The sequence below is a fragment of the Convolutriloba macropyga genome, chromosome 1 (assembly GCF_964194025.1).
Source record: "Convolutriloba macropyga chromosome 1, txConMacr16.3, whole genome shotgun sequence".
Lineage (NCBI taxonomy): Eukaryota > Metazoa > Xenacoelomorpha > Acoela > Convolutidae > Convolutriloba > Convolutriloba macropyga.
Window position 1 is genome coordinate 62,169,870 of NC_134468.1, and position 21,837 is coordinate 62,191,706.

General features: G+C 35.7%; 3 protein-coding genes across 4 annotated transcripts in view; 2 read left to right on the forward strand and 1 right to left on the reverse strand.

Moving 5' to 3' along the window:
• The window catches only part of LOC142350405 (phospholipid scramblase 3-like), a 38,922-nt gene extending 36,157 nt beyond the window's left edge, over positions 1 to 2,765 (reverse strand). Inside the window, exon 1 of the mRNA XM_075402254.1 lies at positions 2,533 to 2,765. Within this exon, the coding sequence (XP_075258369.1) occupies positions 2,533 to 2,614 (82 nt within the window). The 5' untranslated portion in view covers positions 2,615 to 2,765. The remainder of the gene's footprint in view (positions 1 to 2,532) is intronic.
• LOC142341363 (uncharacterized) overlaps positions 1 to 21,837 on the forward strand; it is a 513,659-nt gene that overhangs the window by 244,717 nt on the left and 247,105 nt on the right. The gene's annotated exons all lie outside the window — the stretch shown is intronic.
• The window catches only part of LOC142345037 (ammonium transporter 2-like), a 56,235-nt gene continuing 42,016 nt past the window's right edge, over positions 7,619 to 21,837 (forward strand). Inside the window, exons 1-3 of the mRNA XM_075397150.1 lie at positions 7,619 to 7,695; positions 8,393 to 8,538; positions 18,286 to 18,502. Of these exons, the coding sequence (XP_075253265.1) occupies positions 7,680 to 7,695; positions 8,393 to 8,538; positions 18,286 to 18,502 (379 nt within the window). The 5' untranslated portion in view covers positions 7,619 to 7,679. The remainder of the gene's footprint in view (positions 7,696 to 8,392; positions 8,539 to 18,285; positions 18,503 to 21,837) is intronic.

Consider the following 21,837-nt stretch of genomic DNA (forward strand, 5'->3'; position numbering starts at 1 on the left):
GTGCTTGGATCATATGGTTCAAGCCTCCAACATTACATTGGGATTCTCAAACTGGGATTACATTGGATTCTTGAACGTTTCATTGGCAATAGCACAATTAGCTATTGTTGATCAAACAAAACATTGTTTTCAATGTTAGTCCATGAGAGAAAACAACTGCGCTGATTTAATTTATATACGATTAATTTAATTTATATACGCATTTTTTTAGGTGTAATGAAATCCATTAAAAGGAATAGTAATGTCAATTAAAGTTGCTTCTGCATTGCTAAGCATCATTTCCACCAATGAGCGGACAAAAAAATCGGCAACCGTCGTAATCTATCTGGTGAGAAAAGTTGTAAAATACCTAAATTGCTTTGCAAAAAATTGGCTGGGCTCAAATAGCGTCATAAGGAAAGGAGGGACACAATCGTTGTATCGTCTTGAGGAATTATAATTAGACTGCTTTTAAACTTTGGCAGTAACAATGTTTCATCTAAATTTTTTTTGGGTTTTCCATTGGGATGAAAAAAGAAAAAGATGACCGTCTGCTTGTTGTGCTGAAGATACTATGTAGTTTAAATAGATCAAGTTCATCGTTCAAAGATTGTTTGAAAAATATCATAAGCGTACTGCGTTTACCTTAAGTTCTGAATGAGTTTCCTGAATCCCGTCGATAACAAGTCAGAGACGACGCGCCTGATCAGCAATTTTAGCCTTTCAGCTAATTCTTAATTATTTGCATAACATTACTGAGGTTATAGATCTAAAAGACTTCTGATCAGACTCACTAGATCGCACAATTGTTACTTGCGCTCGAAATTACGCAATCTGAACGACATCAAAAACAATCAAGAGTCTGATCGATCAGAGCCAGACTCAAGCGAATTTGGCTATGATCAGAGATGATTTTTGAGCGCATATCAGTCTCACGAGAATTGAATTCAAGCGCAACTTTGGTTTGGTCATAAAGCGAAGGTAGCTTTGATTAAAAGTCACTAAGAGAGCATAAAAAATTTTTGAGTCATAGGTGGATTCCAAGGCACTCAAAGTGCATAAAAATTTTCGAGCACCATTGAATCTGATCAGACGTTAGTTTGGTCTCAAAGGATCTGATCAGGATAGTCTGATCTGAGATGTTTTTCGTCTGGAATCCCACCCTGGGAGCATTGAAGAAGAGTGCAAGCTGCTCCGAGCTGAGCAGTGCGTAAAAGTTCTTTTAGACAAATTGGATATTTTTATGATGAAGCCGCAAGGTGATTAGCTCTGAGAGAAAATTTTTTAGTCAAACTTTTGCATTAAGTAGAAGTAAACAAATGTATTCTATCAAATTTTGTTAATATCATCTTCTTTAGTATTCGTGTCCTGATTTTTTTATTGTCGTCAAACAATTGCTGGTCGGTGGTGCATGCACGCGGAGATAATAGATCAGCTTTGCCCCCACAAGCATAATTTTTTTGTCAAAACTGAATACAATGCACGTAATATTTCTTAGTGTTTCAAGGGAGAATTTTTGATGCTATGAAAAACTCAAATTCGTCCTTTCTGAATCTTGTCTTATTTTTGTTTATCGGGCATTCAGACCCATGGACAAGATATCTAGCTGCCAAGTAGGGCTACAAGGTTGTTAATAATTGCATATATGCATTGACACTATCAAAAAGGTGTCAAGGCTGCCATGCCTGGAAAAACTCACTATATCAGCTAAAAAGGCAGGAGCTTTGAGAGCTGGAAATCGATCTAATGAGTTGCATGTGCAGACAAAGAGTGGACTTGATAGCCGAGAGGTAAGGTGTGTGGTTCACACGCCAATGATTGAGAGTTCAGTCCCCTGCCTCCGTGAAGCTGTCTCTGTGAGGATGAGCTCTTACTTTTCCATAGCTTCAGGTTGACCATAGCCTGACCAATGTTGGCTGCAATGATGGTACCACGTGAAAGTTTCAGACGCAAAAAAAGTTGCTATAGTCACCAAAAAAGAGCAATGCTGCTCATGAAAAGATCAGTCTGAAATGTGGGGAATAATAAGAAAAAGGGCAGCTGAAAACAGGCTACTAGCCCTAATGCTGTTCCACTGCGATTACGCAGAAACCACAATTTATTTATTTACTTCACTCTAATACTTAGTTTTATAATTATACGTTGACTAATTGATCTTTTTTCTAAGAAATGTTTTCCTCCAAGAATCGTGTGCTTTTGTAGAAAAAGAATGATACAGATGGCAATTGCCATTTGTATCGGTCTTTTTTTACAAAAGCACACGATTCCTGGAGGGGCAATTCCTTAAGGAGCAACAATTCCTTAAGGAATTGTATCGAGTGCCAATTGTACCCATTGGCATTGAAATTTAACCAATCAAGCTGCGTACTATGAGAAGAGTTAAATAAAGCCACTCTAGGTTCACAAGGGCTTAATTTCACTAGTATTTGAAAGACAATTAGTTTTGGCCGTTGAACTTAAGCTTGATGACGTAAAGAGAAAAACCAAGATTTCAAATTAACAAAAATAAGTTGAAGAATTGCTTGTTTGCAAAAGCAGCTACGTTTGAATTACCTGGTATGGAATCGACGTCATCAGGAGGGGATGTGATCACTTTCTCACCACCACCCCTTGCTCCCTTCACCAACTTATCCATACTTTTGGGTACTTTTTTCAAACAATAAAGGAAAAATTTCAACTTAGGTAATAGTTTATAACTCACAAAATTTTGTCATCATGCATCTCGGATACAACTGTTATGCAAAAAGTGATTTGGCGAAATTACAAAATAAATACAATTCTAATTTTCCCTAAAAAATTGGCATCAAATTTCTCGTTAAAATGTCAACTTACATAGAGCTTTGATTGTTTGTTTTTTAATTTGATCTTGTATTTAATTTTTATCTGATTGTTCCAAATTGGCAAGTAATGTTAAATGAATCGAACAAGCATGAGATGGAGGATTTTGTTGTAATCTTTAAATTTCAGCATGTATTGGCAAATGAAGCCGATATACAATCACACTCGAATAACGCAGATCACTCGTGATTACTTTAATGCTGAAAATGACCGACTGAGGTCACTTCGACTACAGTTAAAGCTGATATCAAAAAATACTCTCAATCAAAAAAATTAGAAAGAAAGTTGTCTTAGCTTGTCTTGCCTTGTCTTAGTTCAGCCTTCAGAAAGTGTTTATACCTTTAATTACCTACTTATTGGTCAATTTTGGTCTAATTCTTTTTATTGTCTCAAAAACAAACTGTTTCTTAAATAAAAACTTTACACGCGGTACTTCTACATTGCATCAATGATTACAAAACAAATTTTAACGATTTTACAACTTTCTTTTGGAAAAAGGTTCACTGTACGAGAAAGTTCATACGACCAACTGTATATTTTCCGGGAATTGGCCACGTAATGTAATTTCTGTGAAACTTTATACATTTTACAGTAGCCTATTGTTTCATTTGAAATAGCAGTTTGCGCCTTTCGGCTGAAAAATTGAGTTCTCAAGAGATTCTTTACAGTCTTCACAAAAATAGAAGAACAGTTAATCACAAAAAAGATCAATTTTCACAGATTACAAAAAAATATGTTCTCCCCGAACTTGCCGATTTCACATTTCCGAATCGTTTTTTTTTACCGAAAGCTCTGTTTGTATCTTGCCAAGAGTATTCTGAAACTGCTGGGTATTTAAATCTTCAAAATTGAAAAATTTTAGTGAATAATTTTGTTATGAAACATGCACTTTGCTACCTTGGCACAAGCTACCTACTGAATGCTTAGAAACCCCATAAGGTTTTTGTGTGAAAAGAACCGAAAAAAACCACTATTTTTCAGAAAAAATTGACGCACCTTTTATCTCCTGAAAAAGAAGATTTTCTTCAATTGATAGCAATCTTTACATAGAAAGAATGAGTTTCAGGTAGCAGCAGATCTCTGTTCTTGTGTTATCTTAAAATCTGACCAAAAGTGAAATTTTTAAGAATAAAAAACGTAAACAGACAGGAAAAGCTATTGCTATTATAACAAAACTGTTCGCCAATTTACCAACAAAATATGCAACAATCAGATGCAACAAGCCCCAAAAAATTCTTTCTTTGAAAAGAGTGAACATAAATGGATACCATTTTAATTCTCATTAAGCTATAAAAATGATATGCCATGATCTGTGCGAAAACAGATTTTGAACGCTTGTTAATGAAAAGGAAAACTATTTTCGTACTCAGTTATTCCCCGGTACTGATTCTGCGGATCACGTGTACTCTCATCATCGATAGAAGCAAATTTGCTGATTGAAATACACAACTAATTCTTTTACGCTTGGCGGACAAGCGCAGTTGAAACCAGATTAAATTGAGTAGCTGTTCAGGAGATTACAAATTTAATAGAATGATAATGTTTTCACAGAGGGCGAGTGAAGTGAAATAGTCAAAACCTGAGTGACTGAAGTGTAGAGGAGAAAACGAATGACTAAAAATTTCCTCGTATGAAATTTTACTGTATCAAATAAAAACATGTAATTCTTTTATGACATTCCCCTGCGCTATTTGATCAAAATTGAACATATAACGGTAAAATTTAAATAAGAGCAATTTTTGCAGATATTAATCATTATTCGATGATTGAACTTGTAGCAGGAAATATGCCTTTGTAATTCCTTTGTAATGCCTTCCAACTAGTGATCATGAATAAAAACAATTTTGTTTTAATGAAAATTTTCTTTAGTTTTGTCTTTTTCTGAATTTTCATTCTCATAAACTGTGGGCAAGAGTAAACGTTAATGTAACGTATGCTGTTTTCCAAAGGTTTGTTGGATAGAAATATAGGCGAGATTTTTTGATGTGAGACCCTGGATATCTCAATGCGCTATCCTGTTTTGATTCTACTACTAAGTTGGCAGTCTTTAGGGGCCAGTATGGTTTTGAGGTAAATACGAGTCTAAGACCAACCGTTCTGACAAGGTTATAAGGGCACAGCATTTGAGGCTTTCGTCCACTAGCGAATGATGAAGATGGTGATTCTACTGTAGTAGAGATATGATGATGAGAGAGTACAGTGTTGGGCACGTCATGAAATGAAGAGATTGGTGGTGATGTTGAAGCGCGTATGATAGTAACGGTTGGTGCAGATTGCGCGGCACTTTCTCCATGTGGATCAAAGATCAAGGAAGTTCGTGGTCAATTACCATGGCTAACTTGATGGCATATGAGCTAATTTTGTGGGAATTGTGAGGCTGGTTGTAGTTATTTTCTCGCAGATTGTTTCGAGAGTTGGGTCTTTTGAGTGCGTTTTTCAACAAAACCAATGTTTTTCTGTTGTTATTAGAATAGGACTAAGTGTTTTCTAGCAAAAGGGTCTTAGAGACCGCAGTGATTGCAGTGACCTTTCTGCGCAATGCATTTGTCTCTGTGTCACGTTGACCCTAACTTTCCACAGTTTTGACAATGAGTAGCCGTTGTACGAGAAACCAATTTTGGGATGAAGTTTGAGGACATTTGAATTAGTAAATAGTCTTTCTGCTCGCTTTTGACTGTACTTACTCTGGCTGAGTTCAATTTTTTGCTAAGTGTTTTGATTACCTGCAGACCTTGTGTGATGTTGAATGATTATAGCAAGTTCAAGTGAAGAGCAACGTTTTATCGTTTTTTTCTCTTTGAAAGTTGGTATCAAGCAATTTAGTGATGGAAGCGTCTCGAATACATGTCTCTTCTTGATTTCAAGTTCTCGACCAGCAACTTAAGGTTCCTTTCAGAGGTTCTCATCTTTCGGTTGTTTCGTTGGGAAGAAGATATACATGTCAAAGGTAATGTGACGGAGATGGATGAATGCTTCTTCAACAAGATGCCAAAAAACTACAGTAATGAGATTGTCGATAATCCTATGTAAATTCATGTTACTGAAAATGGGTATACCTCCTATGCTAACACTGAGATATTGCAAAGAGACTGTTTTTCCGATCTGCTTGAGGCAAATGTTTTTCTCGAGATAGAATTTCGAATTCCATTATCCATTGGCATTTGTTCTGCCATTTCTTTAACTGTTGCTTGTTTCTTGCGTTTCATTTTCTCTCAGATTTATTTAAAGCTCCAGTGTTTCATCGGAGACGGGTTTCATAGGCAATTAAACTACTTCGAATTGGGGACCAAATATTTTGTCGAGAAGGATGTTCTGCTTTTCTAAGAGGGCGAATTCTGAGAGTCACATAATATCCACTATTTTTATCTGAGTGGGGATCTGGTGTTGGTTTGTCTCCTATACAGTCAATCCCTAAGGTCGTACGTTTGGTGCCTGCTGGCTGCGCCACGTTGTCCTCGAATTTTTCTGAGCACCAATTTTGCGGTGGAAGTGCACTTTCAATATTTATAGAAGCGATTTTGCTAGGCGAATTACGCAACTATTTATTCTACGCTTACTATACAAGCCAGGCTGAAACAAGATTATTTGAGCAGCAAGGATGCTGACAACCAAATTGATAATGTTTTCACGAAGCGTGATTTATACTAAAATACAGTGAAAGGAATTATCAACAATGTAGGTGACTCAAGTATAGAGGGTATAATGAAGCACTAAATATAGCTTCGAATGAAGGTACATTGCATCAACTAAAATATATAGCTATTAAATTTATGACAACAACAACATTGACATAATTTCACTTTTCCCTACTTTCTTTATTATTTCGAAACGTTGATGAAAAATTGAATTGAATTGAATTGAATTTAGTTGGATTAGTTACAGGTACAAGTTGATGTATTTATTTTAAAAGCAAATAAACATTATTCAAACAAGGACAACCAATTAGAAAACCATTTTTCAATTACCCTCAATTATTATAATCAAATTATTCTCGACGCATAAGTTTATAAATATTCAACTCATATCATGGACTGTATTTATAGTTCAGGCGTAAGTCTGTCCCAATTTAGCAGTACAGGTGATTGATTAGGTTGAACCGACATTTTTCATAGACAAATTGGGTCGAGAATAGTCTTTTCACAAAATGAGGTCTAAATCTGGTTAGTTTTTGACCTTTTCTTTTGCTCTAAAGTGCAGAACATTCACTCAAAAATCTTTATGGTCAGATTTCGAAAAACGCACCACCAGGGGAGGGGGTTGCGCACTCCATTTTTGAACGAGTTTAACATCTTCAAGGTACATTTTACTACCCTTTCGTTTGATTTGCTGGAACGACGACAAAGAAGGAATCAATTCCCAAAATAACTGCTGTATTAAATATGTTTTCGTAACGCCATTCTGTAGAGTTACTTCATTCACTGATGTATGATATAACTATTGCCCTATTTTTGTTGCTTACGTTTGTAGTATGGCTATATATAGTTTTTCATGTGCAAAAAGAACATAATTGCGTTTTCTGGGAATTATGACTGGTCGAATTTCTTCTCAGGTATCTATATGTAGTAAAATATCCAATAGATACTACCAACGAGAACAAATAGTTGTTCACGCGAAGGCAAAATTTTGGTTATATTTCTATTTTTCTTCGGGGGTAAAAGGGCCTTTATTCGTTGCCTTCATCTTGTGGAATACTGCATTTCAAGCGCAATTCCATTAAATGTACCCGTGTAGTGGTCAATTAGCTTTTCAAGGTACAAAAGCAAGTGGATAAAACTTAAAACTCGATTTATATTCCTATCAAGTGTTTAGAATCACATTTTAAACTCAGACTCAAATATAGAAGAATTTGGCAAGCGACCAACATGAATAGCACAGAAGGTAAGAATTGCTCGTTCTTTTGATTTTCAAATAAAACGTCTGCTTCCATTAAATTAAATTTTTTCGTCTCTTTGAATAATAATGTATAAACTTTCAATCTTTGCGTCAAAAACAAGATAATGAGAACGAACTTGTTCAGTTGAGTTACGCCAACAGAAAATTTGTTTATCATATTGTTCCAGAAGTTTAACTCAAAATCTATTGATGGTACTCAAAGAAAGAGTTGTTTTGTTGTTTGTTGTTTCGCACGAATGGATTTTAAAGATTTGAAAGTCGATTAAATAATGGCGAATACCAACTGTTCATCTCATCTCTGGCTTGAACGGTTCATTTCACCCCCCCCCCCCCCCCCGTTTTTCCTAATTAACCGAATATGGTACAGCAATTATAATAAAGCAAAAATACACGGCTTTATAACCAAACAGAACTTTTTATTACTTAATCGAGTTGGTTACTCCAAGACAGTCAGATCAAATAGAAACTATGGATTAAAAAGGCAAGAAGGCAAGGTCGAAACAATAGCTTCAATTTCACGTCGATTACGTCCATTTCGGTTACTTCTCCGTTTCCAAAAAGAGAAAAGGCTATTTATTTCTTCTCTTCGCAGATCAAAACGTGTTCCCAATTTAGTAAAACGTGCTCCCTTCCTCGTGGCAAAAATCTCAACTAAGTAAAGCAATGTTGGTGTCGTGTTTAGGCGCTATAGTGGTGGTGGAGGAGACGACCACAGTGGCAGCCTCCAACCCGTGGGACGATGCCACCTGGATCCTCACCTCCACTTTCATCGTGTTCACCATGCAGAGTGGATTCGGAATGCTCGAGTCAGGAGCAGTCTCAAGGAAGGTACTATCCATGGATTGATCATCATTTCTATTGATCTTATTTCAATGGGCAAAAATTAAAATTTGTTTCACAACCCCCCCCCCCCCCCCCAGAATATAATCTAGTGTGCAATGCTGATACCCGGTAACAAATCACACAGGGATTATTTTATTGTAGTTGAGGTAGAGCAAGAGGCAAATGGAGTCTTTTATACCTATTTTCAAAAAAAAATTGCAGATAATTTTCTGTTTCTTCGTAATTCAAATGGTTTCTGGTGAATACTTAAAAACTTCTCATTTTTCGTCAGAACCTAAAAACTAACGAGGGTAAGCTGGATCGGGAATGTCACCGTTCTAGCCTGCCCCAATAAACATCTAGCCGGAAAATTTTTGAGATTACAGCAAACAAAACAGTTTTTTTGGAAACGAATTCTTACATTATGTCACTCATGCAATTTTAAAGCAAAATTACACAAAATTGAGGCTAAAACATAGCAAACAAACTGGTCTGATTAATCGAAAAATTGTATCCTTGAAAAAAACCAGTTTTGCTTTTATTTACAAACACTCTACAACTTCAAAACACCCATCACTCAAACGTGATCTGAGAAACACAAAATCGCGTTTAACAATGTCGAAAAAATATAAATCTTGTTATTACTATACACTTAATGTTGACAAAATGAGATTTTGAAACTGAGAGGCAGAGTTCTAAATTCACTGGAAATCTTGAAGAGATCTTGAGATGAGTTTTTGTGCAGCGTATTTTTCAGTTTCATTCATAAACAAGCAAGCCCGGGTCAAGATGTGACTGGGTTTAAAGACAAAAATTCTGTATGAAATGCGCTGAAAAGGCAGGAATTATGCAAAGAATTTGCTGTATCTGTTGAAAGTTTATTTTAAGGCAATGAATGTGCTGAATAAAAAAAAACTTCAGCGATTGTCAACACAACTTTTGCATAATTTCAGCAAATTTTTCAGCAAATTTTTCTAATAAAAATGCAGTACATCTTTCAACACATTACTCGCATAAGTTCAACACAACAAAGTTTCAGCACATTTCTTACATTATTCAAACTTCGGAAAAAGAGAAAAGTTCAGCACTTTCAGCATATCCCGTACATAGTTCCAGCGCTTTTATGGCAACAATTTGATGGCACATTTTTCAACGCATTACTTACAGAAATAAAAAACATTTCAAAATTTCAGCATAAATCTTACATTTCAGTACTTCAAAAAAAGAAAGAATTTCTGCACTTACATCCCATTCCGTACAAAAACGTTCACATGCACATTTTTTCCTCACTATTGCTTATAACGTAGTCAGCATGCGCGCTATTTTGCACTCTGTAGATACAATTGCGGCCGTAAGGTTGGTACCCTTGAAACCATCGCTGTGATGGGATTTCAATACTTCGTTTTTTTCACATTATTAACAATCGCCTGAATTATTTCAAAAATTTTCAATTATCTTTATTGTTTCTGTTGTCAGTATCAATAAAAGAATTTACAATTCTGCAACCATTTAATTAATTCGATGTAAGGTGATTTTGAGATTTCTGTGACAACAGATTTGTTTTCCTGCTTAAAAATATTATAAAAGGTAGACTATTCGCGCAATAGCAACATTCGTTGGTGTGCGTGGTTTAGTTTTGACAAAATGCTCTCATTTGCTCAAGTTATTGATTCTGATCAGAGCAAAAAGCAACAAATGCTCCTCTAATTTCAGCAGATTTCTTACATAATTTCGAACTTAGGAAAAAGAGAAACGTTCAGCGCTTTCAGCATATCCCTTACATAGTTCCAGCTTTTTTCTCGCAAGAATTTGGCAAATTGTTCAACGCACTACTTACAGAAATTAAACATTTCAAAATTTCAGCATATTTCTCACATTTCAGCACATAAGAAAAAGAAAGAATTTCAGCGCTTTCAGACCAATCCCTTTCAAATTTTTTGCAAGCGAATTTTTCCTCACTATTGCTTATAACGTAGTCAGAATGTGCACTATTTCCTTTTTTGCAACTCTGAAAAGCCACTAATCAACCAAAAATCTGCGTTGGTTTTTGAAAACTATGGTTAAGAATTTTGAAAAATGCGTCACATTTTTATGAGCAACTGAAGGGAGACAATTATACTTAACCAAATTGGTTTCATTCAATTAAGTAAAGTGGCAATATACTCCAGCTGCAGTGTCTGCTATATCTTAAGAGTTGACAAAATTTTTAATTTTTTGGCAGTTTTCCAACACAACTGTTTTTTAAGTTGGGCTGCCTTGGTGGAATTCTGATTGGTCATGCACCGGGGCTGCTTCTGTATTTACAGAAGCAGAAAAAAATTTCAAAATGTTCAAAAAAAATTTTCAAAGTAATCCGAATGTGCAGTTTTCCAAATTGTGTAGGAAGAGCGTTAAAAATGCGTGATATAAGTGCTGAAATTGTGTAATATTAGCGCTAAAAGTAATAAAAATTGTGCAAGAAAAGCGCCGAAGCCTGAAAAAAGCCTTTAGCGGATAGTGTGTTGGCAAAAGCTGAAATGATGTAAGAATTGTATTTATAATTCAGCACATTAAGCGGATAGTTCCTATTGTTTTTTTCTGAAACAAATCAAACCTCTTTTTACCGTATAGTCATAACTTGCTGACGAGCTTGCAAAGTCCAGTTCCTGATTTATCAACTGCGATTTGCCTGTATTTTTCAGCAGTTCTTTTTGTCAGTACTTATTTTGATTATGTCAGCAACCCATTTTCTTAAACTTAAGGGTCTGTCAAATGTCTCCATAAAAGTAGTTTACATTTTGTTTCCTTTTTGTGCGTATGATTTAAGTGTCTGACAAATTTTGAGGACTCTCAGATTTTACAAGTGCGTCTTGGCCTTAGAAATGTTTTTTTTGCAATTCCTTGATCATTTGTTTGTTTCGAATTTGCTGTCCTTCTATTGTGTGAGAAAATTGGCAAGATACTATTGAGTTCAGGATTTCGTACAATTGCGGCCGTAAGGTTGGTGCTCTTGAAAACCATCGTTGTAATGGGATTTCAATGCTTCGTTTTTTCACATTTTTAACAATTGCCTGGATTATTTAAACATTTTTTCACTTGTATCTATTGTTTTTGCTGTCAGTATCAATAAATTTTTTTACAAATCTGCAATCATTTAATTAATTCGATGTAAGGTGATTTTGCAATTTCCGTGACAACAGATTTTTTCTCTTGCCCTTAAATACTATCAAAATTAGACTTTTAAGGAAATAGCAACAATCGTGGGTGTACGTGGCTTAGTTTTGACAAAATGCTCTCAATAGCTCAAGTTATTGATTCTGATCAGAGCAAGCAGGAACAGATGTTCCTCTACTTACACTCGACTCCATGTTTACATTCTTGTATTTCAGATCATACCAAGTGCAAGCTGTTTGAATAACTATAATGGTCATCAAGGTTTGCCGGTTTTGTTATTGTACAAAACTTCCAATTAAAAAATGACCCAATGATGCAATTAAGAGTATGATAACAGTTTAAATTTTTAATTTAAATATCCGATTGTTCATCAGTAAAAATGCATCAAAAACAAGCTTTTACTCTATGAAAAAGATTTTTACAAGAATTCTAAAAAATGGAAGTTCGTGAGCAAAAAAAAATTGAAAGAAAAACTAGCAGCACAAACAGCACTGAAATTGATGAAAATGGTCAAAAAACGAAAGACAACAAGTCAATCTCTTCTAACAAAGTTTTTATGCGAAATGGGCATTTATAGAGGGCAGGCTGTTCCGTTCAGCATTGAAGAAAGAGCAAAAATTCCGAAAAATTCAACTTCAGATCATTTACATTGAGGGCAATCGATAAAGTTATCGACAACCTAGAAATTAAAAAAGCAAAGTGGGATACATCAGGGCTTGCGCAAGGAAACCTGGAAAATATGCTATTGGAACACGACTTCGAATTAAATTTCAGGATTTTATTCAAGAGAAAATTTCAAAACATGCACACATCACACCAAATAACAAAAAAGGATCTGTTTCTGCTTTAACTATATACAGCCCTACTTCCGTAACAACAATTTTTGCGAAAGTTTTTGAAATAATTTTACTCAATCACATAGAAGAAAATCTTGAGAAATATGAGTTTTTGAACAGGACATTTTGGCTTCCAATCTAAAAAGAAATCATCTGATGGTACACTTTACTTTATTGAAATAGTAATAGGAAAAATGAAAAATAACTACTACACAGGTGCTGTGTTCTTGGATCTTGCAAAAGATTTCACTTCAAAATCGTGGGCAATTTTTCTCAAGAAAACAGCAGTTTTCAATCCCTCTCAATCGACAATTTTCCGCCTGAAATCTTTGCTCAAAAATCAAATACAATTTGTAAATTGGGTATGACTAATCTGGAAAAAAATTTTACGCTTTTTGTTCAACAGAGAAAAGTGCTAGAACCTCCTATTTTTATGTTATGAATCAACGACTTTATCTGAAAAACTGAAAAGAGAAAATGATATTGTTCAATTTACGGTTGATATTGTAATAATTGATAAAGTAATGATTGTATTCCAAAAAAAAATTGAAAGAAATTTAGAAAAAACAAGGAAATACGTGACAAAGAATCAACTCACATTAAATTATGATAAAACATTTATCATTCTTTACAAACAAAACTATTTCAGATCCGGATATTTTTGAGGGTGTAAGATATTAAACCAGCTTCTGCTTGTCATTATTTTGGAGTAAAAATGATTCAAACCTAATCTTTGACAATCAACTCAACTCAATTTTGAGTAAAATAGCTAATGATATTCTTTCTTTGTTTTTTTTTTGAACGAATTCAGATTCCTTTAGAAGGAAAAATTAATATTATCAAGTCAATTGCACTCTCTCATCTTTCTTTCAGCGGCGAATTACTTCAAACTCTTAAAGTGAAAAACATCAACCGCTTAAATAGGCAAAGCAATTGACAAACATTTACTGGGGAGTAAATGTTTGTCAATTTCAGCAAACAATTGAGCACCCCAATGATCTTCTTTTTCAGGATCTTATCTTGCTAGCTAAAGTGTTTATCTCAAAAATTAGCTTTAAAAAACTCAAGACAGATCATAGACACTGGGGTTTATCCAGAACTTGCCAATGTTTCCAAAAAAAAATTCTATAGTTGGCTAAAAATTTGATACATCAGGAGAACAAATCAAATTGTTGAAAAAAAAGAACAAGAACAAAATGGAGCAACGGAAAAGATTCTCTGATCCTGAAAAACATTCGAAAAAAATAAATTGCACACTTTTGAAAAAGATTTGAACAATAAAACCTGTTTTAAACATATTTTAACTTGTTTTTAGAAATGACTTAGAAATATTTTAACTTCTTTTGTAAATGTTTTTGTATGTTGAGATTTTGCTCAATCATCACGAGGAAATACCAGCTGACAGACAAATAGGAGCGGTCAAATCTCATTTCTAAATAAGAGAACGAGCAGCCACAGTTTCAAGATTATTACAGTAACAACAATACTGATACTGCGAAAAAATTATTTAATGTTTGAAAGCATATTTAACCCGAGGGTTCTAATCGGAATAATTTACAAATGTACTTTTAAAAAATGCCCAGAATTTGCCAGTTTATCAGATTTTGCTAGATCAAATTAAGCGAGCTCAGATCTTGTTGCACGCTTTACCCACTGATTTGATGTGTGATTGGTTGTTAGCTTTGTTAGCTCGTTAAGCGAAATCAACAAACAAACAAGAGAAAAACACAGAAGTTTCCTGGTTTTGCGTCCTGTCTGTGAGGACTAGACGAAGTGTCTAATATTCGATGAGATTGTTTCTAATACCCCTCCAGCCCAGTTTGTCCCCCAAGTTTTCTGGGGCGGTTTGCCTGTGAAAACAGTCGCCTTACAACATACAACAGTCTTTGTTGGTTGGGGCAGTTTTCCAAAATAAGTTTCCCTCAACCTGAGATTTTTTTCAAAATGGAATACAACTTAAGAAATGCAATTTTCGACGACAGTGGTGCAAAGGAATTAGAGAATTCAAATCGGCACACAAAGCGAACCACAAAATCCTGAAGCCAGCAAAGACATGCATACGGGTTTGACTCAGGAGTTACAAATTGTATGTGCTCAAGAGCTTTTTCACGTAGATCCAGGCACAATTTTTTTCTGCCTTCTACAGAGTTCAAGTACTAGAAAACTGCGATCAGTACACGAAAATATGATATTATGGTTGGGAGTCTGAGCACGACGCTTGGCTCAATTCCAAATCAATTTGGTCGGATTCAAAATGCAAAGAGCAGTTATGCAGCCGTCGGAAAATTAACACAGACCTCTCAAATAAAATAGACAATCTATTGATCTCCTGTGATTCCACTGATTCCAGTCAGTTGAATAATTCATTTTTTGAACGTGTTGATCTCTAAGTAAAGTCCGAAGGTAACAAATTGCCAGAAGTGTTGACAATTTTGAGTTCGTACGTATCAATCTGTCGCTTTGTTCCTATCAAAATCAGAGGAAGTTGGTCTCAATTGATATCAGGTATTCTTCTTGAATGTGTTGAGGCTCCAGACAACCAGACAAATTGGCAAAAACTTTTGCGGTTTCAAAATGCGTTTTACGTGCTTGTAACCGCGGAGGCAAAAAGCAAAAGCGCAATCAAGACCAACGTGTCGGAAAAAGTTTTGTTCATTAGAATGCCGGTGAATATGGGAAGCTTGGTCCGAAGCTGTCTCTTTGAAATAGTCATAAGACAGAGAACTAACAGCATTGAAGAAAAATCGGCCAGAGCGAAAACGTTGTGCCTACAAGGCCAATTTGGCCGAGCTGCTAGAGTTTACCTTCTGAATGTCTCGCGCCCGATAACAAAGCTACATTCAAAGCACTGGAAAAGCTACATCCGAAAGAACCGTTACCTGTTCTCAGTTTACCTGACGATACTGCATCCAATGCATTCAAACTTATTGAAAACGTAGTTTATGAACAACTGAAGACATTCAGCAAACACACTGCAACCGGTCCCTCTAAGATGTTTCCAGAACATCTGCAGCACGCTGTAGACTGCACTGCACCTGATTGGTCCGAGTTTGCCCTGAAAGCGATAACAAAGTTTGTAAACTTTGGTAGCAGGGGACTCTTTCCTGCTTTTATTTCCAAAGCACTCTGCTGCGCTTCACTCACCGCTGTATCCGAAAAGAAAGGTGGTGTGCGCCATATAGCAGTTGGCGAATTGTTGCAACGCCTCATAGCAAAACGTTTGGTAAGTGAAGCTAAATCAGGAGCAATTGAGCTATTTGATAGTTTGCAATTGGGAGTCGGCATTAGCGAAGGCACTGAAGCAATTATTCATTCGTAAAAAATTACATACGATAACATAGTTAGTGCTCAGACGGACGAAGGACCCAATTGATTTCCAAAACGCATTTAACTCAGTCAAGCGTTCACATTTATTAAAAGCAACTTATGAATTTATTCCTGGAATTGCCGCCTTCACAAATTTTTGCTACTCCCAGCAAACACCACTCTTTAATAACAATTCAATCGTTCAAAGTGAATCGGGTGTTGAGCAGCGTGATTCGCTGGGAACTTTAATGTTCTCCTTGACTTTATGGCCAATCATACAGAAGATCAAGACTTCAGTTCCGGGTTTGTTACAGCACTCTTTGTACTTAGATGATAGGTTTATTGCTGGGTCTGAAGATCAAACCAAACAAAAGCTTGAAATCCTAGCCAATGAAGGCCCTGAGAGAGGCCTAATCTTGAGAAAAAACAAATGTGAGCTGTGGTCAATTAAAGATTTACCCTCCGTTGATTAGGCAGTTAAAGGAATTTGGGAAACGATTTTAATGTTCTGGGTGCTGCAGTTGGTTCAAAAGATTTTGTCGCTTCTTGTTTAAAGAGGAGAGTTCGAAAAATTTTATCTATGCTGGACAATTTGCATCACCTCCACGATCCTCAATGTGCATTGGGTATCCTTCGTTACTGTTTGGGAACTCCGAAACTAGTATTCTCTTTACGCACTAACACTCCATCAAACGAGTTGCTCGAAGTATTGAAAAGTTTTGATGACGGCCAAAGAGAAGTGTTGGATCATACTGTTGGCTCATTTTTTGATAATGACGTATGGAAACAGTCTTCCTTATCTATCGGTTTGTCGGGACTAGGCGTCAGACAGTCACAAGTGCAATACAAAAATGTGTTTGTGGGCTCAATTTTAGCTTCAGACGAGCTGGTCAACAAAATAACAAGTAGAAGTCCCCCAGAAAGTGACACATTTAATTTTTTAAAAAGTTACATCAGGGTCTGGAACTGTTCAATCTACTTTCGCACATAGAAAAGAAGTTCCAAGAAGCACTTGATAAAGAAAAACTTGCTGCCCTAATAAGAAATCAAACGTCAACCAGGGAAAAAACAAGACTCCAGTCACTATGCCTGCCTCATTCCGGCGCGTGGCTTGCCGCGACTCCAAATTCCGCTATAGTTCTACACCTTTCGGCTAAGGAATTTGAAGTCAGTGCCAAGTACAGGCTTGGGACCGCGGTTTATGAACAAGAAAGAAATTGTCCATCTTGCAAGTCAGGTACATTGGACACATTTGGTGACCATGCAGTTGCCTGCCATGGAAGGGGAGATGCGATTTCAAGGCACGATAGAATTCGCAATCGCATTGCTTCCGCCTGTTTAGCAGTTAATTTGTCTCCAAAAATTGAAAAACGCAATTTCATTGCGGAAAACAACTCACGCCAAGGAGATGGCTATCTGCCTTCTTGGAAATCTGGCCAATTTGCTGCTCTAGAGATAACCATGACTTCGTCTCTGCAACCGAGCATTATTTCTTATGCGGCAGAGAGGTCTGGCTATGCAATTGAAGCTTCTGAAGATCGAAAATATGATCAGTATGAAAATAGCTGTGCTCAACAAGGAATTTTGTTCGTCCCTTTGGCAATCGAAGTTTTGGGCGGTCTTTTGAGGTCTCTGAAGAAGGCCTTACTGCGCATGTCGTTGTTAGCTGATAGCAGAAATTATCAGTAAGTGGGACAGTCCATTGCCTTCAACAGAGCAGTTCAGTCACTTTCTGTTGTCATCATACAAGGATCAGCTAATATGCAGTTGTCGCGAGCCCCGTAGTTGAGTGCTGCAATTAGTTGAACTTGTCTCATAATCAGCGAACCGATTGTGTGGGACGCAATGTGAAGATAACTTTTCATAGATGCTTGTGACGAACTGAATCAATCTCTTGATGAATTAGAAACAAGTCCGAATTTTTATTGAACTCACCCAATGAGAGGGGAGTCTTTTCGTAAGCAATGTCATCCAACAGTAGGGTACCTGAGCCCAGTTCATTGACGCGAAGAAATTGAAAAACGAGTGTTAAAAGGCTGAGGTAGAGAGGAAGAAATGTCAGAGATCGGAGAAAACATTATGATTGGCAATAAGAAATAATCAGCAAACATTTAAATTTTAGATCAATATAAACCAAGATTATTTGATAATGGAGACCACGCAGATTGCAAGAATTCAAAATTTTTTCGTCCTTAAAAAAATTTAAAAACCACAGCCCTTGTTGACACTTTGATTTTGACCCCAATTTACCACCGTGTGCTATCCAAAAATGTTTAGCAGAGATTGCTTGGTTGGTTGCGGAACCTCATGGAATGTAATGGGTCATATTATAACCAAGTAGGAAAAATTTCACCCGCGAGGCTTCAATTCGTATGCAACAATTACAAAGCACCAGTTGTGCATAAAAAGACATTTCATTGTTAGAGTAAACTTCGAATATATATTTTCTTAATCTCAGCACGAGTGCAACATAATGATGAAGAATTGCCTGGACGTCATTTTCGGAGGCCTCTCCTACTGGTCAATGGGCTTCGCATTCAGTTTCGGATCCAGTTGGCACGGGTTGATTGGGTATAGTGATTTTTTCACAACCGTCACTGAAGAGAATCACCTGGGCACAACATATGCTCAGTACTTCTACCAGCTGGCTCTTTGCACAACCTCCACCACTGTTGGTTAGTTGGTTTAATTACACCCCTGGACGATTAGACCCCTAGAGAGATTGCACGATACGCTTTTGGTTTTGACGTGGCCATTCAATGTCAAATGATTCACACTCCAATATTCATGAGCAGAATCTGTATTATGAGATTAATTTCTAGCAAAACTCTATTTTGATGGTGGAATGTCGAGGTGCAGTGGATATGTCGACGGATAGAGAAAAACCTACTGAAAGGCTTCCCCAGAATTTATCCTCACATGAAAACTTTTCTTTATAAAAGTTCATTTCGCGCGTTTTGCATCATTTTAAATCAAGACCATGGCTCAAATTTTCTGAAACTTTTCAGCGCCCATTCCCGGGTCGAGGTTTGGCGGTGAATTTTCGTAAGAAATGCGGTGAAATGCGGTGAAAAAAATAATTTTCACCGCGTATTTCTTACATCTTTTTGCGGTGAATGCGGTGAATCGCGGTGAATTATTTATTTTCACCGCGTTCTCAGTATTCGTACAAAAAAGAGTCGTCCCCACACGTGTTCGAACCTCTGCCCGCCTGCATGACTTCCACTGCTTAGTCCACTGCGCCAACTGTTACGTACATCAATGAACTTTCTTGTGAATTTAAATCAGATTGAGTAAACTTTGGAAATCATTTGCGGTGAATTTTTGTAAGAAATGCGGTGAATTTCGCGGTGAATTTTTGTAAGAAATGCGATGAAATGTGGTGAATTATTTTTTTTCACCGCATTCACCCCTTTCACCGCATTTCTTACATTATTGTGCCACAAAAGTTGGTGCGGTGAATTTTTGTAAGAAATGCGGTGAGTTTTGCGGTGAATTTTTGTAAGAAATGCGGTGAAATGCGGTGAATTATTTATTTTCACCGCATTCACCGCAATCACCGCATTTCTTACAAAATTTCACCGCATTCACCGCATTTCTTACAAAAAATTACTCTAAAACCTCGACCCGGGTTGATTGTAAAATGATTAGATTAAATGATGAATACGATATCACCACGTTCCTTGATCTTTACTCCGTTACTTTGTTAAATTCTGTTAGCACCAAAATTTATTAAAATGATGTAACAATTATGTATATTTGACATGTAACTTTTTCAATTCTTTCGTATCTACAACAATTGTTAGGGCACTTGACTACATTTTAGCAACGAGTAGAAATTGAAGTTCGTTTTTGAATATTTTAATACGTATTCACCTAATTTCTACAACTTTTAAGTCAAATCGTTGCCTAATAAATGCAAAAACTCTGTTTGCATCCAGTTTTTGCCTTATATATTACGATTTTTTTAATTGTTCCGAACCCTCTTAAGGGGGCAGGAACTATATACTCAAATGGGCTTTTTTGTTCAGACAATTTTGACCAATGGATATATTCATCGTAGGGAGTAGTAAGTGGTATCATTAAAAACCCGTCCAGCGTAGAATTTCAAATTAAAAAGATTTTTTGAAATTCGTTTTGTAGAGCAAGTTATCATGGTTTAAAATTTTGTGACTATTAGACCGATTTGGGTAATTTTTATTCACATTTTCCAGAACTGTTGCCTAATATTACGTCAATTTTGCCAAAGTATGTAAAAATTGTTAACAAAAGTACTGTTCTGTTGAAGTTATTGTTCAAGACAAAAAAGAATTGTTGACTATTTTGATGTAATTTTTTGGCTAAAACTTTTGCTTAAGATTTCAAAATTCAGCCTTTTTCATCAAGAAAATGACCGAAATAAGCTTCTTTATTCCACTTTGATTAAAGTTGCCCGAAGTACACTACCAAAAATAAAAAACATAATCATTGTAAACTACAAACGGAGCTAGTACTACTTCCATTTCAATTAAGAGTATTCTGGAATTAAGATTTTGGCGTTTTTTGATAACTTTACTCTATGATTATTAAAAACGCAGCTTTTATTTTCGATCATTTTTTACTAATAAATTATTTAGATCTAATACAATGGACACTATTGACTGCTAATGGACGAACAGCAATAGCAAGGCTGGTTTTGGCCGAATATTGGACTGTTACAATCCCAAAAGAATTCGGATTGTAATCAGTCGGTCTTTTTTAAAAAAAATTCGGTCTTTTTCATGTTAATAAAAGAAAAAAAAATTCAAATCAAAGCTCAGTGTTAATAGTTTCAATTGGCTTCATAATCAGTTCCAAATTATAGTATTTAGTTTCTTTGCTCAAAAGATATTGGTGGTTTTGACTTTTGAAAATGTTTGATTTTTAAATAAACAATGGCTCATTGAATTTGCCACTATTTTCCCCTAAGTTGATCAACTTGTAGCATAGTGTCAGCAACGAAAGCATGCTTCGTCTTCCTCTTCTTTCTACCAAAATAAAATTTAATCACTTTTGCTTGATAAGTTATGGTTTGTTGGCTTTGATACTACTAGCTTTCAGTTTTTTTAATTTTTGAAATCGGACCATTTTGTACCTTTTTTCTCGTTTTGTATCTTTATCACATTACTGAAAGTTCACGTATTACATTATTGGTGTTCAAAAAATGGCAAAACCGAATATATAAAAATCTTCAAAGGCATGAACTATTGTTTTAGCGACTTCGACAATCCTTTCTCGAAGAATTTAATCGAATTTTATACAGTAGTTTCAACTGTCGTGTTTTTTTGTCTTTTTAGTCGTATAAAATTTCTCGGATTTTAAAAAACTTCATTGGTTTTTAATGGAAGATTATATGAGCCGCCTGTTTTCTGATTTGAGTGGACGGCTGATGACTCTCTTGACTTTGAAAACAATTGTTTTAAAAAAACAGTTTTTGGTTTTCGTTCTTTTTGTCTGTTTTTTACCTAAACTCTTTTATCACAGTTCACATAAGACATTAATGTCGTCAAGGAAGATGCAAGTGTACAAAATCTAATGGTTTTAAAGATTTCGTTATGAATTTACTGACTTCGACAAAGGTTTTTCGCAAAAAAAGTAAACTAATTTTTGATTTTTGTCTAAATCTCACGGTATTTTGTAGACGTTTGATATATTCTGAAATGGTACATTTCTCAAACACTTCCTTTGGAAGAGTAAACGGCCGTATTTCAAGTTCATTTTGCAGCTAATGGCTTTCATGACATGGAAAATAATTGTTACTGTAAAACACAAAAGTATTACTTAATTTTGCCTTTTTCTCTTTTTTGTCTAGTTGTCATCAATTCTCATTATAAGAGGACAAACGTTATTAGCATTTGGAAAAGGTTTAGTCGATGGCAGTATATGCCTTTACGGCTTTGACAGCGTTTTCTCGCAATTTTAAATTCAAATTTTTTTGTTGTCTCTATTTCTTGCTCATTTTGTAACCACATAAAAAAATTGAATAAAGACA